The 18,107-nt window shown below is 39.7% G+C and overlaps 1 protein-coding gene across 1 annotated transcript in view; it reads right to left on the reverse strand.

The window, feature by feature from the left end:
• Positions 1-14,470, reverse strand: part of LOC129857774 (eukaryotic translation initiation factor 3 subunit E) — a 41,796-nt gene extending 27,326 nt beyond the window's left edge. The window contains exons 1-3 of the mRNA XM_055926327.1: positions 14,352-14,470; positions 7,441-7,558; positions 7,027-7,144 (exon numbers count right to left, since the gene is read on the reverse strand). Of these exons, the coding sequence (XP_055782302.1) occupies positions 7,027-7,144; positions 7,441-7,558; positions 14,352-14,441 (326 nt within the window). The 5' untranslated portion in view covers positions 14,442-14,470. The remainder of the gene's footprint in view (positions 1-7,026; positions 7,145-7,440; positions 7,559-14,351) is intronic.
• Between the last annotated feature and the right edge of the window lie 3,637 nt (positions 14,471-18,107).

Consider the following 18,107-nt stretch of genomic DNA (forward strand, 5'->3'; position numbering starts at 1 on the left):
ATTGTGAACTAATTTGCCAGAATTTTACATAATTATGACATAACATTGAAGGATGTGCAATGTAATAGCAATATTTAGACTTAAGGATGCCATCCGTTAGATAAAATACCGAACAGTTCTGTATTTCATTGAAATAAACGTTTTGTTTTCGAAATGATTGTTTCCGGATTCGACCATATTAAATCGTCTTATGGCTGCAAGGCAAAGTGTTGAGTAGCCAGTGAAATCGTGCCCATTTCAAACGGCCTCCTACTCAAATCTTGCTCGTACAATAGAAATATTATTATTCTTTTTGGATAGAAAACACTTTCTAGTTTCTAAAAGAGTTGGAATTATTTCTCTGAGTGAAAACAGAAGTCCTTCTGCAGCACTTTTCCTGACCAGGAAGTGAAATGTCAGAAATCGATGCTCTTTTCAACTTGATGCCTATACATGGTCTTAACACTTAGGAGTCTGCTGACACTATACGCCTTCCTATTGGTGTAAAGAGGATGTCAGAGAATATTTTTTTTTGCTCCTCTTGGTCTGTGGTGGAAAAAAAACTATTTCTTTGATGTGACCGTCCACTTTCGGTACTCTGAAGGAAGTGGGATTGACTTCTGTTTTGCCTTGGTAACGAACGGCTAACGTCTCCGGCTCATTTTTTTTTTGATACATGTGACCATATCATCGTAATGTATGTTTTTTTCAATATAGTTTAATCAGATTATTGAAACTTTATTTGGGAGTTTTGCCGTGTTCCGTCCTCTGACTGTGTTTACGTTGGAGAAATTTATGCCACTCGGCTAGTGCCAATGCTAATTGAAGAGGGACATTTGCCATTCTGAATCGAAACAACGACTCATCTGGACAGAGGACACGTTCTTCAACATTCTGATGAAAGATCAGCAAAAGACCCATTTTATGATGTTATTTCATATATCTGTTGTGCATGTGAACTGGCCGTGGGCGCCCAATTATTTCTGTCTATTGTAGCTACGCTAATATAGCAATACATTTTGTTTGCGCTGTAAAACATTTAATAAATCGGAAATATTGTTTGGAATCACAAGATGCCTGTCTTTCAATTGCTGCAGACTATGTATTTTTCAGAAATGTTTTATGATGAGTAATTAGCTATTTGACGTTGGTGTCTGTAAATATTATGGCTGCTTTCGGTGCAATTTCGGATTGTAGCTGAAATGTAAACTATGGTTTATACATGAAATATGCAAACTTTTCAAACAAAACATATGCTATACAATAAATATGTTATCAGACTGTCATCTGATGAATTTGTTTCTTGGTTAGTGGCTATTTATATCTTTATTTGGTCGAATTTGTGATAGCACCTGATGGAGTAAGAAACTGATGGAGTTAGAAAAGTTGTCTTTTGCTAACGTGGTTAGCTAATAGATTTACATATTTTGTCTTCCCTGTAAAACATTTTAAAAAATCGGACATGTTGGCTTGATTCACAAGATGTGCACCTTTCATCTGGTGTCTTGGACTTGTTAATGTGTTTAAGTTAAATATAAAAAAAAAATAGATTTTGAATTTCGCGCCCTGCACTTTGAGCTGGATGTTGTCATAAGTGTACCGGTGTCGGGCTGCCCCCGTAAAAGGTTAATGACCAAAATGCTCGTGTTTCTGTGTTGTTATAAGTAAGTCTATGATTTGATATTTGATTGAGCAGTCTGAGCGATGGTAGGCAGCAGCACGCTCGTAAGCATTCATTCAAGCAGCACTTTCGTGCGTTTTGCCATCAGCTCTTCCCTGTGCTTCAAGCATTGCGCTGTTTATGACTTCAAGCCTATCAACTCCCGAGATTAGGCTGGTGTAACTGATGTGAAATGGCTAGCTAGTTAGCGTGGTGCACTCTAATAGCGTTTCAATCGTCACTTGCTCTGAGACTTGGAGTAGTTGTTCCTCTTGCTCTGCATGGGTAACGCTGCTTTGGGGGTGGCTGTTGTCGATGTGTTCCTGGTTCGAGCCCAGGTAGGGGCGAGGAGAGGGACGGAAGCTATACTCTTACACTGGCAATACTAAAGTGCCTATAAGAACATCCAATAGTCTAAGGTATATGAAATACAAATGGTAGAGAGAAATAGTCCTATAAATACTATAACTACAACCTAAAACCTCTTACCTTGGAATATTGATTGCTCATGTTAAAAGGAACCACCAGCTTTCATATGTTCTCATGTTCTGAGCAAGGAACTTAAACATTAGCTTTTTTTACATGGCACATATTGCACTTTCACTTTCTTCTCCAACTCTTTCTTTTTGCATTATTTAAACCAAATTGAACATGTTTAATTATTTATTTGAGGCTAAATAGATTTATTTATGTAGTATATTAAGTTAAAATAAGTGTTCATTCAGTATTGTTGTAATTGTCATTATTACAAATAGTTTAGTAATAGTTTTTATATATATATATTTTTTAATTATCCAATTAATCGGTATTGGCTTTTTTTGGTCCTCCAATAAATCGGTAGCGGCGTTGAAAAATCATAATCCGTCGACCTCTAGTTGGCACTACGCAGTCGGGCAGTGTTCTCCTGGCATCCGCCAAACCCTGATTTGTCCATCGAACTGCTTAATGGTGAAGCGCGATTCATCACTCCAGAGGACGCATTACCACTGCTCCGGAGTCCAATGGTGGCGAGCTTTACACCACTCCAAGCGATGCTAGGCATTGCTCTTGGTGATCTTAGGCTTGTGTGCGGCTGCTCGGACATGGAAACCCCTTACGAAAAGTTATTGTACTGACTTCCGAGGCAGTTTGGAACTGGGTAATGAGTGTTACAACCGTGGACCGACTATTTTTACGCACTACACGTTTCAGCACTTGGCAGTCCTGTTCTGTGAGCCCTACCACTTCGTGGCTGAGCAGTTGTTGCTCCTAGACATTTCCACTCCACAATAACAGCACTTAGTTGACCAGGGCAGCTGTAGCAGTGCAGAAATTTAACTTCCTTGTTGGAAAGGTGTCATCCTATGATGGTGCCACGTTGAAAGTCAGAGCTCTTCAGTAAGGCCAGCCTACTGCCAATGTTTGTCTATGGAGATTACATGGCTGTGCGTTTGATTTTATACACCTGTCAGCAAAGGGTAGGGTGAAATAGCCTAACCCAGTAATTTGAAGGGGTGCCCAGATAGTTATATGTATACACCCCCCCCCCCCACGGAAAGTACTCAGACCCCTTGACACAATTTGTTTCATTACAGCCTTATTCTTAAATACGCCATCATAAAGCAAAAACAGGGTTACTTTTTTGCAAAAGTAATTTTTAAAAATAGCTTATTTACATAAGTATTCAGACCCTTTGCTAGGAGACACGTAATTGAGCTCAGGTGCATCCTGTTTCCATTGATCATCCTTGAGATGTTCCTACAACTTGGAGTCTACCTGTGGTATATTCAATTGATTGGCATGATTTGGAAAGGCACACACCTGTCTATATAATGTCCCACAGTTCACGTCAGAGCAAAAATCAAGCCATGAGGTCGAAGGAAATGTCCGTAGAGCTCCGAGACAGGATTGTGTCGAGGCACAAATCCGGGGAAGGGTACCAAAAAATGTCTGCAACACTGAAGATTCACAAGAACAGTGTCCTCCATTAGGGATGTACCGTTATGACATTTTTTTAGTCAATACCAATATCCAGTATTTTCCATGCCCAAAAACAATAACGATCTTTAACATTTTTTGCAGCCTTTTAAGCATTCCAGTACAGTTAAATAGTTAGCACACAGCGGTCAAAGGCACTGCATTTCAGTGCAAGTGGTGTCACAACAGTCCCTGGTTCGAATCTAGCAAGTATCACATCCGGCCGTGATTGGGAGTCCCATAGGGCAGCGCACAATTGGCCCAGCGTCGTCCGGGTTTGGCCATCATTGTAAATAAGAATATGTTCTTAACTGACTTGCCTAGTTAAATGTTACACGCCAAAAAGTTACTTTGTTGGCATTTACATGACCCATTACCAGTAAAACAATCAAAACCCATTTCTTTCACTGACTGTGCTGTTTCGTTGTTCAGTCATTTCATTCTCAGCCAGGATTTCATCATACATGTCAAACAGTAAAGTTTCAGCTGTCTGTCCGTGGCCTCTCTTCCTCGGTGTGCACTGTCACCGTGTCAGTTTCCATCTTGTCCAGCTGTGTATGTAACAATTCACATAAACCCTGTGTCTGCATCGAAATAGTGGTCCTTGTACATAGCATTGAGCATGGTGGTGACAGTAAAGAGGCTCAGAGAGAATGACACCGAATCACTTGTTCACAGCCTCGAGTACTTTCCCAAGTTAACCCCACAGTCTGTCTGCATTTATGTTGAGCAGGCATTTCAATGCCATGACAGGGTATCACGTCGGCTGCAGACGCAGTTGATTAGCTTATTTCGAGTCAGTTGTACAAACGGCGCTTGGAGTGTGTTCATGTTTCAAACAAGTTCTCAAATGCCATTGAAAATGGCAGCAGCAGGATGAGAACCCCACACATTCTTGAGCACGCAATACGGCTTTCATCAGTATGAAATCTCGTCGACCCACCCACTGTCCGACTCAGCATGCTCATGGTGCTGACGTCGCTGGTCCAAATGTCAGTCGTGAAGCTAATAGCAGTGACACCCATAGCAAGTAGCTCATGGATGAGTTTCAACAATACTGTGTGACTCCGGTAAGGGAACAGCTGAAAAATAGCGCCAACTTGGTAATGTGCACCGGTGCTCGACCAGATGGCGAAAACCATAATCCATAACAGAACGGTTGAAGGTCAAGGGCAAAGAATACCATTATCTTGGCATTAACAGATTTTGTCTTGGAGTTGTCGCACTGAAATTTTCTTGATCTTTCAAATGACTGCTCGACCTGAACTTGTTTAGTTGTTGGAAGTGCGCTTAGTATTTTTCTGCTTTTGTTCTATGTAGCACTGTATTTATTGTGGCGTCAATACATCTACCCGTAGGTACATTTATTTATATATGTACGCATGTCAGCTTTGACATCAGTTTTGCACGTCGGCATTAAACTAGACATCGGGCCAATGTTGGCATTTTTAGCTAATATCGTCCGATTCCGATATGCTCACCGATATATGCATCCCTAGCCTCCATCATTCTTAAATTATAGAAGTTTGGAAGCACCAAGACTCTTCCTAGAGCTGGCTGCCCAGTCAAACTGAGCAATCGAGGTAGAAGAGCCTTGGTCAGGGAAGTGACCAAGATCCCGATGGTCATTCTGACAGAACTGTAGCATTCCTCTGTGCAGATGGGAGAACCTTCCAGAAGGACAACCATCTATGCAGAACTCTACCAATCAGGCCTTCATGGTAGAGTGGCCAGATGGAAGCCTCATCCTCAGTAAAAGGCACATGAAAGCCAGCGTGGAGATGGCCAAAAGGCACCTACAGACTTTCAGACCATGATGAACAAAAGTCTCTGGTCTGATGAAACCAAGATTGAATTCTTTGGCCTGAATGTCAAGCATCACATCTGGAAGAAACATTTGTGGCCTGCTGGAGGTCATTTTGCAGGGCTCAGGCAGTGCTCCACCTTGCACAAAGGCGGAGGTAGCGGTCCCGCTGCTGGGTTGTTGCCCTCCTACGGCCTCCTCCACGTCTCCTGGTGTACTGGCCTGTCTCCTGGTAGCGCCTCCATGCACTGGACACTACGCTGACAGACACAGCAAACCTTCTTGCCACAGCTCGCATTGATGTGCCATCCTGGATGAGCTGCACTACCTGAGCCACTTGTGTGGGTTGTAGACTCCGTCTCATGCTACCACTAGAGTGAAAGCACCGCCAGCATTCAAAAGTGACCAAAACATCAGCCAGGAAGCATAGGAACTGAGAAGTGGTCTGTGATCACCACCTGCAGAATCACTCCTTTATTCGGGGTGTCATGCTAATTGCCTATAATTTCCACCTTTTGTCTATTCCATTTGCACAACAGCATGTGAAATTTATTGTCAATCGGTGTTGCTTCCTAAGTGGACAGTTTGATTTCACAGAAGTGTGATTGACTTGGAGTTACATTGTGTTGTTTAAGTGTTCCCTTTAATTTTTTGAGCAGTGTATATTGGATTTGCTTCCTGGAGATATTAAGTTGAGGGCAGGCCTCCCATTAAGCATGTTGGCAAACAGTGCACCTAAGACAGTCTCTCTCCAACACAAATCATTATCTCTACATCACACAGTTCTATCCCAAGTGATAGGACTAGGAGATCTAAATATTGAACCCGTCTGCAATTTCCAGTCAGGGATGTTCCGCTAGATAAATCCAAAATCATATCAAAAACACACTACCGCATCCAGAGTAACTCTAGCAGATATATGCGCGGGACGCTAAAATGGGTGTGGCTTGACCTTTTGGTGTAGTTGAGTTTTTTGGTGACCCGGGACAAGTCTTGTATTGTTTTACAAATCCAATGGTATCAAAACGAATCTGAAGAGAAAATAGCCGTAGCTGCACTACAAAAAGTTTGAAGTTACATTCACAAGGCTTCAAACTCCCATTACAATGGTCAGTATAAGATGCTTGCTTTGATAAACAAACATGTCTCAAAACCAAACCTTTAATAAAGAATTCACAATTGGCAAGTGGATGAAAAGTGTCCTTTGATGAACTGAACTCACTCCTGCCAAGAAGCCAAGTAAAGAATGAGGACTTGAGTTTAACCAAACTATTTTAATCACGGCAAAGTCAGCGCCATCCTTAACATTCACTGCAGCATCGTGTATCGGTCTCCTCGTCCGCGTTTGCTGAGTTGGTAAGATGTAACCCTAAATCCACTCTAGGGAAATTGATCCAAAATGTAGGCATATATATTTTTGGGATTACCATCATCTCAATTTAACTTGAACTTCATTCATTAAGCCTGCAAAGTCAGAGAATCTTACAGCAGACAGCAAGACCACTACTCTGGGAAATAATGAATTGCAAAAAAAAATCTGCATTGTCAATGATGGACCATTTATAAAATGCAAACAACTCCTAAACCATCCATTGGTTAAATGGTGGGACAGGAGGTTCTAACTCACCTGGTTGACTGCATCTGTTTTGTGGTCTCTGGGTCCTCAAACATCTTCACAATGGGCTCCGTCTCACCCTGCAGCTGCTTCAGCTGAGCCACCACAGTGATCCTCTTCTCCTTTAAGGCTTCACATGAGACAGAGAGAAACCATTAGAGGCTTTGACCAAAACAATACCCAGGAGAATACCATTACATGCAACAATAAAGATTTGTGTCTGTTTATACTAGTTTTTGGAAAAGTGAAAATTGTATTAAGCATGACTAAAATGTGAGGGGGATGGTGTGCAATCAATTTCACCGCCATCTTGTGATTTATTGATGACACAGTGTAAATACTGAACCATGCATTATCCTTATCACTGTAAAGGTTTCTTTAACAAAAATGTTAAGAGGTAGACTACACAATGTGCAGTCTTCTTACTAGCGGGGATCTCTTTCTCAGGGAAGAGGTTTTTGTGAACATCCATGGCGAAGTCCACCATGTTGGTCTCGCTAAGTAGATCCAATTTTCCATGAAGCAGTTCCTTCTCATTGTAGATCTGAATGTGGCAATAGTTCAAAAGGGGGAAACGGGATTATTTTTGGAATATACAGTTTCAAATTCTTAACTTTGCCTACCCAGTTCAGGAGAACTGCTGACAATGACAGGGTTCAGGAACTAAGCAGACTAACAAAGTTAGAAAACATGTTTAGCTGTAATGGATGCCTGGTTGTTAAAAGGCACCCACCATAGGGCAACACCACCCTCATTTTGATGAAATTCCTGCCCTAGAGGGTAAATGCTTGTTTTGGTTAAAAGCTACCTGTACATATTCACGAATTGGAGCCAGGAAAGAACGCTGTGGTGATTTCCACGTGGTGTGGAGAAACATTAACAAATAGAGAACTGACAACTGTTAGAGTAGCTAGCTAGCATGCTACCCTTAGCTAGACATCGTGCTAATCTTATCTAGCTAGCTAACATTATCGGTTGCTCGTTTATTTTTTTTAACTACACTGTATTCAAAAGATTAACCAGCTGGCTAGGCTGAAAACTTGGCCACAGATGGAAACCAGCATCTTTGACTTCACCATCAATTGTTATTCTCTTGGCCTCTTCCATAAGAGACATGCATTTTTATTTTTTTACATTATACTGCACATGGTGCAACCTTTGATAGGTAGGTTGCGATACAGCAAATCAAAATCAGCTCATGTTTCTCAAAGGGAAATTATGTGCATCAGTCATTGTTGCCTATCGCAAACACCTTGAGCGCATCGGACACAAAACACCAATACAAATGTAACAGCACAACAAAATAGATACATGCTCCTTGAATTTTATTTTGCAGGTGCCGGGTCATTATAGGACAGACACTTCTGCACCAATCAAAGCATGTCGTGAAGCGATACTTTAGTGGTCAAAACCATTCATCTTGGGGCAACCTGGGGAGCAGGGTTGTAAAATGAAATCATATCACGCATTTATAAAATGGCCATATATATGTTTGAGGAATACACACCAGCAAAGAAATATGGATAATTTACCCAACAAGTATACACCCCTTATTGCTCCATGGCTAAGGCAGCCAAGTGTATGCTACTTCAAAAAGCATTTTGCTCAGTTGCAACTTGAAGAGTAAGAACTTGCAGGTGTTCCTGATTAATAAAAACAAATGCCATGCTAGTGGGTGGTAACATTCAAATAAAACCAAGGACCAGAAAATTAACATTAAAATTAACATGAAAAATATTAGCACATCATATCATATGAGAAACACAGAAAAAAAATACTTACTTTGACTAAAAACGATGACTTAATTTTAAGAGCTGTCCACACCAAGGACCATAATTATATAATTTTTTGTTATAATTCAAATGAACAGGAGAGTTTACACTACAACTACAAAAAAAGTTGAGAACAATAATGAGAGCTATCGTTTGGATCCACTTTCAGAGCGATTTTTCCCCTGTCCCTCCAACGATAAAACAATGACAACCAATCAAAAATGGCTTCTATATTTTTTTTTTTATATTTCACCTTTATTTAACCAGGTAAGCTAGCTGAGAACAAGTTCTCATTCACAACTGCAACCAGGCCAAGATAAAGCATAAAATTCAAGCGTTCTTGGTTCTAGCTGCACGAGGGTGCCCGGAGAGGAGATAAGGCAGAGCGCAACGTAAGCTTTCCTGAATAACTGAGCATGTGTGAGCATATTTGTGGCCACATTAATTATAGTACGACTTGGGAGACTGAACCACGACAAACAGAAGGCCATATTTTCCAATGATAACCCCATCTGTTAATGCCGATACATCCTGACAAAATACACATTATGACTGTCCTACTAATATTCCTTTCTGGACCTGGTAAAATGTCAAGACCCCCCCCACCCCCCCAGCCTCTCAGCTACAGCTAATCCCTTAGCTCTTAGAGTCCCAGGAAAAGCTAGACTACAATAGCTTGTTGTAGACTTAATTTTAGCATTTTATTTACTATTACTAGCCTATCTAGGAGCTTGCTGACTGTAGAATAGGAGAGTTTGAAAGGGGAGAGAGAGTGAGTGATGGCCTGCTGATGTACCTTTCTGGAACTTAGAGATAATTTGGGATTTTGACTGGTGAATACCATTGCTATGTCTCGGTGTCACGTATGAAGGAAGCATGCTAACAGACTTTTTTATTGTTAAGTTCCTCTATGTTCAATGGATTGTTTTGGGCAAACCAGAATTCTAATCAGTAAATGCGCAGTTTCTACTGCTTCCACTGGATGTCGCCATTGTATGGAAAATGGTTAAGGTTTTTTCTTAGTGAGGTGAACAAGATATTGACCCGGAAGTGGAGGGACGTCGTTTGTTTATGTTTGAGATTTGGGCAAGACGTGAAATGTTCCGTGAGTTTGTTGATATCCTGTATTGAAAACAGATTGACCTGTCTTCAATTTGATCGATTATTAACGTTTACAAATACCTTAAGCTGTATTACAAAAGTACTTTGAAATGTTTTGGCAAAGTTTAGAGGTAATTTTTTTTAGATATTGTGTCGTGATTTTGTTCAAATTGAACGCTGTTTTTCCTGGTACAACGGCGCCAAATAAATGGACAATTTGGATATATATGGATGGAATTAATCGAACAAAAGGACCATTTGTGATGTTTATGGGACATATTGGAGTGCCAACAAAAGAATCTCGTCAAAGGTAATGCATGTTTTATATTTTATATTAGCGTTTTGAGTAGCGCTAGCATGGTTGAAATAGGCTACACTCTCTTGTTTACATTGGGCTATCATCAGATAATAGCATCTTATGCTTTCGCCGAAAAGCCTTTTTGAAATCTGACATGTTGGCTGGATTCACAACGAGTGTAGCTTTAATTTGATATCTTATATGTGTGATTTAATCAAGTTTAATTTTATATAATTTTTTTGAATTTGGCGCTCTACATTTTGACATGGCTGTTGGGACGCAAGCGTCCCATCTATCCCAGAGAGGTTAACTTGTTTTTCTTGCACTTTGACCGGTAAATATTTATAAACAACTATTTATTTAGCTAATGAATGACCTAATATCTAGCTTCTTACTTCAGCTACACATCCCTAGCCTCTCTTCCAGCTGTTTCCGTGCGCAATAGGCTATTCAAGCCTCTTCGCTATTCTGCTTCACGTGAAATCTCAGGAAATGCCATAGGATATTTTTTTTATTGTTTATACTAAGCCAAACAGACTTTCCCTTGAGTGAAGGAGGCTTGCCCTTGCTAAATGCAAAATAGTCCTAGGCCAAATGAACTGTCGCATAGGTCAGACATGAGCACAGCGAAAAAGGGCCAAAAAAATTGAGTCATTCAAAAAATAGAATTCACTTGCAAACTACACTTGAGTGGCAAAACGGTTTTCCCTTCTCATTATTAAATTTAAATATAGTTTCTATATAACATGTACATTGAAGTATTATGTGCAGTTGTTACTATGAACACACCCTGAAGCACTGAAAGGTCTGGTGTTAACAGCTTATTAATAGGCCTACAGGGTGCTGTAGGATGCATTGATTGATTGGCAGGTGTCCTGCAGAATGATAAATGATCCGCTGGTAGGCTGGACACATTACATTTTTAACAATTCTTTTTTCTGATAAAAACTAGTTTATTGCATCTACTGTGGAGCCCCGTTTCATTATTACCTTATGTCCCAGCTGCTTGCCATAGTTTTGAAGTAATCACAAAAAAAACAGGCCTTATTTTTGGACATTTTTCACCCTGCCAGCTCCTATTAGTTCAATTGAGCACCAACTCGCCTTCCGAACGTTCTATTCCCAGCCTATTGTTCTACGTCACAATACCCGCTTTGCCATGTTTGGCAATGAGACCTGCCCACGTTGATGGTTGGTAATATGTAAACAAAAAATTACTCACGGAACTCTTGAGGTCGTTCCATTGTTTCCCATAGGGAATAATATGCATGTCTGTCTATGTAGCCAAATATCTTGCAATGTGTATATTTAGATTTTTTTAAATTGTACACCATTTTAAACATGAGAATCTCTTTCTAATTATGTAAGGCTGGAGCGTACTCCTCTGTCATCAAATGCTAGCACCAAAATACTTTTTGCCCTTGGAACGCTGAGCTCCCCCCATTGTTTTCCTATGGAGAAGATGCTGGTATATTTCGTAAAAATTTCTCGCAATATATACATTTCGATTTTTTCAAGTCGGACACCATTTTAAATCAGGATAATCTCCCTTTTCTAATTACGTAAGGTTGGGCAGCATACTCTGCTGTCATCGATCGCTAGACCAGAAAGTCATTTTTTCCTACTTCCTCATTGTGATTGTTGTCTCTACCTATTTGCCCTTTGTGCTGTTGTCTGTGCCCAATAACATTTGTATCATATATTGTGCTGATACCATGCTGTGTCATGTGTTGCTACCTTGCTAGTTTGTCTCAGGTCTCTATGTAGTGATGTCGCTTTTGTCGTGATGCGTTTTGTCCTATATTTATAATACCACCCCCACCCCAGCAGGATGCCTTATGCAGGCCATCATTGTAAATAAGAATTTTTTCTTAACTAACTTGCCTAGTTAAATAAAAGTCAAATAAAGAATGCAGACATAAGCACACTTGGCACAATCGAGGTGCGGATGTTTAAAGGAGCGCCAAGTCTAGGTCCAATAGGCTTCTAAACAGCTTCAACCCCAAAGCCATAAGACAGCTACATCTAGTCAAATGGCTACCCAGACCATTTGAAGTGCACCCCCCCCTCTTTACACCACTGCTACGCTCTGTTATTATTGATGCATAGTCACTTTAATAGCTCTACCTACATGTACATAATACCTCAAATAACCGGTGCCCCCCGCACATTGCCTCTGTATCAGTACCCCCGTGTATATAGTCTCGCTATTGTTATTTCACTGCTGCTCTTTAATTATTTGTTAATTTTATCTCTTATTCTTGTCTGTATTTTTTTTAAACTGCATTGTTGGTTATGGGCTCGTAAGTAAGCATTTCACTGTAAGGTCTACTACACCTGTTGTATTTGGCGCATGTAACTAATAACATTTGATGTTTACCTTGTGCAGAAGTTATTTTTCAGTTTAGTCCTAAAAACAGATTGTGGTCAAATAAAAAGGGATCCGTTTAGGCAAAATGGAATTATAAACGTCACTCCAGTCAAAACATACTCAGCGAACATTCATTTGCTATGAACTCTCGAAATTGTTCCAGCTTAGCCAACGTTCTTTGCCCATTTTTCAGCCTAGGGTAAATTTTGACTCGTTCTATTGTCCATCCTACTGCTGATGTGGATGCTCGCCAAGGTTTATAGCTATGTATAATTTATAGTTCTTGGTGTGAATGGCCCTTTATTGACTTCAATCGTTGTGCAACGTCAAGGGTAAGCTCTGGGCATCGTGAATTTCTGTTATTGCCTTGTGGTGACGTTATTTTAAGGCATATCTAGTGTTTATAGTAAACTAGTCAACGCATTAGCTAGCTGAAAAGGACACCAACGTTAGTTAAATACATTCTCGAGACGAGGATCTAGCTAACGTAAACTCACCCCATTCCATACAAATGTGCGCAACAGCAACATTCATACGACGCTACAAAGAAAACTAATGGGACTGTAGCGACTGTGTTGACTTCAAAATCTGGGGTGTGAACTTCGTTTCTATTCAAGCGTTGATCGACATGGTAATGGCTCTATAGTATTGGAGAAAAGTTGAAAAAACGGACCCTCCGTTACATCGTGACGTGTCATGTCGTAACGTACAGCACGCATAAAGCAACCATTTCTGCCTTACAACCTCTCTCCACCTGGCGTAGCACTTCTCTCATCCTTTAAAAACAAGAAATGGACAGTGACGGGGGTAAGGGGGGATACCTAGTCATTTTTTGCATCATCCTTGCATGCTATCATTCTTAAAGCCGCTGTTTATTTCTAAGATCACTTTAGCCACGCCCTAAAAACTTAATTCAAATTCGACACAAACCTTCAAATAGGTATGTAATGACGCATTATATAAACTCTTTATAGTGTTTTATTTACATTTTAGAGGCGATAAGGTGATAAATTGGACAGATCGAGTGAAAAAATGGAATTTTCCCACACAACCTCTCCTATCACTATCAGTCATAAGTTTCACCCTACGGAGCTCATTGCCTTGTTAAATTATGCAGAAACGGGCAGCGTGGAGTTCATGTTATTGATTCTGTTGGAAAGGGGAGAAATTGTGCTTTACAATGGTATTGACATTACAGTTGATCTGGAAGTATTACGTTTTTGGGAAGCTAAAATAATGTCAATTGTACGGACCAAGGCGATGTACAAAAGTGAGTGAGTTTACGTTAGCATCTAGGAGTCATGTAACCAAGATCTGCATATAACGTTATATCAATGTTGAAAAGTAAAAACTCAATAGATGTAGCAAATGTTTGTTCACTAGACTAGCCAGATAACGTGAACTAGTTTAATTTAAGACGCAGTAGCCGACAGTAACCGGTTAACGTTTGGTAACTAACTTACTGTTAGCCTAGGTTTTAAAATAAAGTTAGCTAACGTTAGCTAGTTTACTTAACGTGCTGTAGTTAACGCTATGCCATACGTTAATATAAATCAAACTGACACCAACATAGCGTTTACTAAATCACATATATAGCTAGCTAACAGAAGAAACATATGCTAGTTAGCAAGCTAGCTCGCTCAACTGTCTGTGCTGCTGGACCTGAAACAGCGCGAGGCCCCAATTCATGGGCGACTCTTTCACGCACGTGGAATTTACATTATTTACATGGGTTATTTACACACTTCTACCTAAAATCAAGTTATGTACAACCTAACATAACACACGCATTTACCTCTTTGACAGAAAGGAATTCCAGCAAAGGAAAGACGAGATGTCTGTCCAAAAAATGGGCAATTTTGGTGGTTAGGTCGTACTCCGCCATTTTCACTGCGAGAGAGGAGGAAGTAGACGCGAGAACGTGTTACGTAAAATGACCAATCAGCGTCACTTTCAGCATCAGTACATGCACGGATTGGCCATATTGATACAAATTATACTATTTTAATGAGCATTTCGACAATTATGACCTTGTGTAGTTATACTGTACATTATCTGACCTGGCTGTTCCAACAAAGCGAATTGGAGCACATTGTAGCATTCAAGATTAATTGTAGCGTTCAAGATTCATATTCAAGAAGTTGTTTTTTTCTTAGACAGTTTTGTAGACAAGATAAAACAAAGAGTGGATTGAGTAGCCTTCAACTAATAAAACAAATGTCCTACACTGATAAAGTACCTTGTGGGTAGGTGCAAACACTGTCTCACAACTTTCAAGTCCTAATTTAGTTTATTTATTTGTAATTGTTCCTGATAATGGCATGTGCATGAAGGCATTTTCTTCTAATTAGACCTTGCAATTAGAGTATTATTAAGTTATCCCTTTGGCAACTGTAAGAAATTGTAATAGAGACTGGAAACTAGTAATAACTACATTTCAACATAAGCCATATTTTATACAAAAATACACATACTCCTCATTTCTCTTGGACATATGCTGGACTTATTAAGACACCAACTACAGACACACATAATTCCCCTCCCCCATAATAACCACAGAACACACCCAACACATGGTTGGAGCTCAAGACAAAGAACTATCTCAGGAACCAATGGAACGTGGACACCAGGCCTGTTCAGGACTACCCAAGACCCAGATCGACCAATCGGAAGGCCAGACTCGCAGATCTACCTACTTTGCTTGTTGTCTATATAATACTGTACAATTGTTGAAATTACCTCTCTTCCGACGATTCTATACGAATCAGACAGAAGGAGCCTTGCTGCAAGATTTTACTGAGATATCTTTACATGTGATTAAACGGCCTTATTATAAAATTATCCACCTCGTCCTATTGTCTCCTCTTGTTCTCCTGTCAACAGTAAACGTTTTACTAACACAACCAATTTGTTAATATTGTTTTACTTTTGTTGTGAGTGTACAACTCCTTCTCCTGTGACTCACAGGGCTGTCTCATGAAGATATTTTATAAAGTGGTGTGCACTACGTGCACGCTCATATGGAAATGTGTATTCATCTTTTCTCCTGCATAGGCCCACTCAAAAGAAAGCATGACTATGTAGTAAACCTTTCAAGACTACCATAATTGCACTGTAGTGTTGATACCAATGAAACATTTCATTTATGAAGAGGGAGTTCTTTGCCAAGTGAACTTGTTGAAATTGAAAACATTGAGCCTCCCCAGAACCCACCAATATTTCTCCAACAGAGACGTATCTAATAGAGTTCACCAAGCTCAAAGACTGTGACTCTTCACAAGGAAATTAAGCACATGGGAAAACACAGAGATTTAAATAATCATAGACATGATTAAATAATAATAATAAGGCAAATTAAACATTTTAGTTTTTTGCCTGTCTAAAAAGTTATTAGTTGTCTTGACTAGCCTTTTTTCCCTCACTTCAGCAGATGCCTCATAAAGATGCCCATGTGTTGGCCATACCTAGCAGTGAAGAGCCAATATCAGATACTAAAGGGCACATCTCTAATAGGTTCCACTACTACCTTGTTTGCTTGACAACCACATGGCACTGTCCTATAGCCCCAAACAATTGCCCCCTTGTTACTAGGAAGCTCTCTCGCTCTCTCTCTGCCCTCCGACTGCAGGTAGAAATTAGTCATAAACAGACATCACTCACCATGGCCAATGCTGTTTCATTGAGGCTTCAGACACAGCCAGCCCTGGCTTAAAGTCAGTACTCTTTAAAACTCGAAGAAGAAGAAGAAAAAAAAAAAATTCAGTAGAACACCAGCACTGCTCCTTTGTGTCCTCTGCCCATGAGTTTTCAGTAAGGCTTCTTTTTTTTTTGTTCAGTATCTTTCAGATCTTTTAAATGTATTGTTAATGTTATTGTTTTTGCGCTAATTTCACAAATGTCCCTGTAATTTGATCTCTAGATGCTCGCTAGTTTGTTATTTTGTTCAGGGAGTGATTTAAACCTTTAATTTCCTTCAACATTTTATGTTGAGCTCTCACAATCATCAGTAACTGACACACTGATCATTTTGCATTATTTTGGCCAATGGTAAACTATATTTACCCAGCCAGTTCTGAGGTGGATAAAATATTTGCCAAAGAATAGATCCATCTTTCAAAAAGACAAACATGCCTCCATTTGGCAGCCACGCGCCTCCATTTGGCTCACGTACTTGTAGGCCTAGCAGTGGCTTCACTCTGAAAATTCCTTTTTTTGTTTTATGATATAGCCTAACCTTTTTTAGGATTTGGATCACCACTGACCAGTGTTCCTTTTGTGAAAATGGCACCAAATTATTTTTGCTTCCTGCTTTAACAAATTCTGCCTATTCTCTTATTTGCCAGTTTTACTACTTGGGAGTTCGTCCATGAAAATGTCTGTGAAATTATTATTCATGGTTTATTATGAATAAATTACCATCTATTACTAAGTGCCTTGGTTTTACTCAGAAGAAAAGCACTGTTTAGTCTTTTATATTTTTTATGTTAAGATTTGTCTTCCTCAGTTTTTTTAATCGTAAGATATAGATATTAAGATATTTTGCCAAGTGAAAGTGTAAATATTATGACAACCAACCCTGATACGATTGGTGCTTCCCTTCCAACTTTGACAGCAGATTATATATTTGACCTATTTTGTTAATAACATACCCAACAAAACACACCATGGTACCGAAATGTACAAATTAATCTGGAGAAGGCAAAACCTAACATTTGCAAACAACAGCCAATAAATATGTTTCGACCATAGGTTAAGTACCACAAGCTAAATTATAATTTACAAAGAATCTTGTGTGTGAAAGAGTGATTCAAACACAATTTTTGTTGTTTTCTCTTATTTCAACCAGCCTCTGTTTTTAATGAATGCGCCCTGGGGAGTATGTTGGAAAAATCAAAGCAAGGGAATACTCTCTCCTCTTAAGATGGCATCAGTTTTCTGTTGAAGGGATTTATTTTTTCAGAAGCTATTTACATTTCCCCATAGTAGAACACTAAGGGGATACTGTGCTGGATTTGAATTATGTGGCATTGTAATAAGCCTGTGTGTAGCTGGTGTAGAGGAGTGAGGCACAGGACAGCAGATATGAGTAATACATGTAATTTACTCAAGAAATCAAAGAGACAACACAAATAATCTAGTCCACAATAACAGACCGTATTACATACAAACAATCACTCACAAACAACCATGGGGGAACAGAGGGTTAAATAATGAACAAGTAATTGGGGGATTGAAACCAGGTGTGTAAAACAAAGACAAAACAAATGGAAAATGAAAAGTGGATCGGCGATGGCTAGAAGGCCGGTGACGTCGACCGCCGAACGCCGCCCGAACAAGGAGAGGGACCGACTTCGGCGGAAGTCGTGACAGCCATGCAAATTTTATTTGATAAAAGTCATCACACAAACTACACAATTTACCCCAAATAAACATCTATCAGGTTTCAGAGTCACACTAAAAGCTGTGATCACCTTCCCTTGCTGGATCCTTTCAGCGGGTTATTTCCCTACTCTGAAAAGCAGAATTAGGCCTATGTGTTTTACAGTGAATC

Source organism: Salvelinus fontinalis, chromosome 6 (genome assembly GCF_029448725.1).
Source record: "Salvelinus fontinalis isolate EN_2023a chromosome 6, ASM2944872v1, whole genome shotgun sequence".
Classification (NCBI taxonomy): domain Eukaryota; kingdom Metazoa; phylum Chordata; class Actinopteri; order Salmoniformes; family Salmonidae; genus Salvelinus; species Salvelinus fontinalis.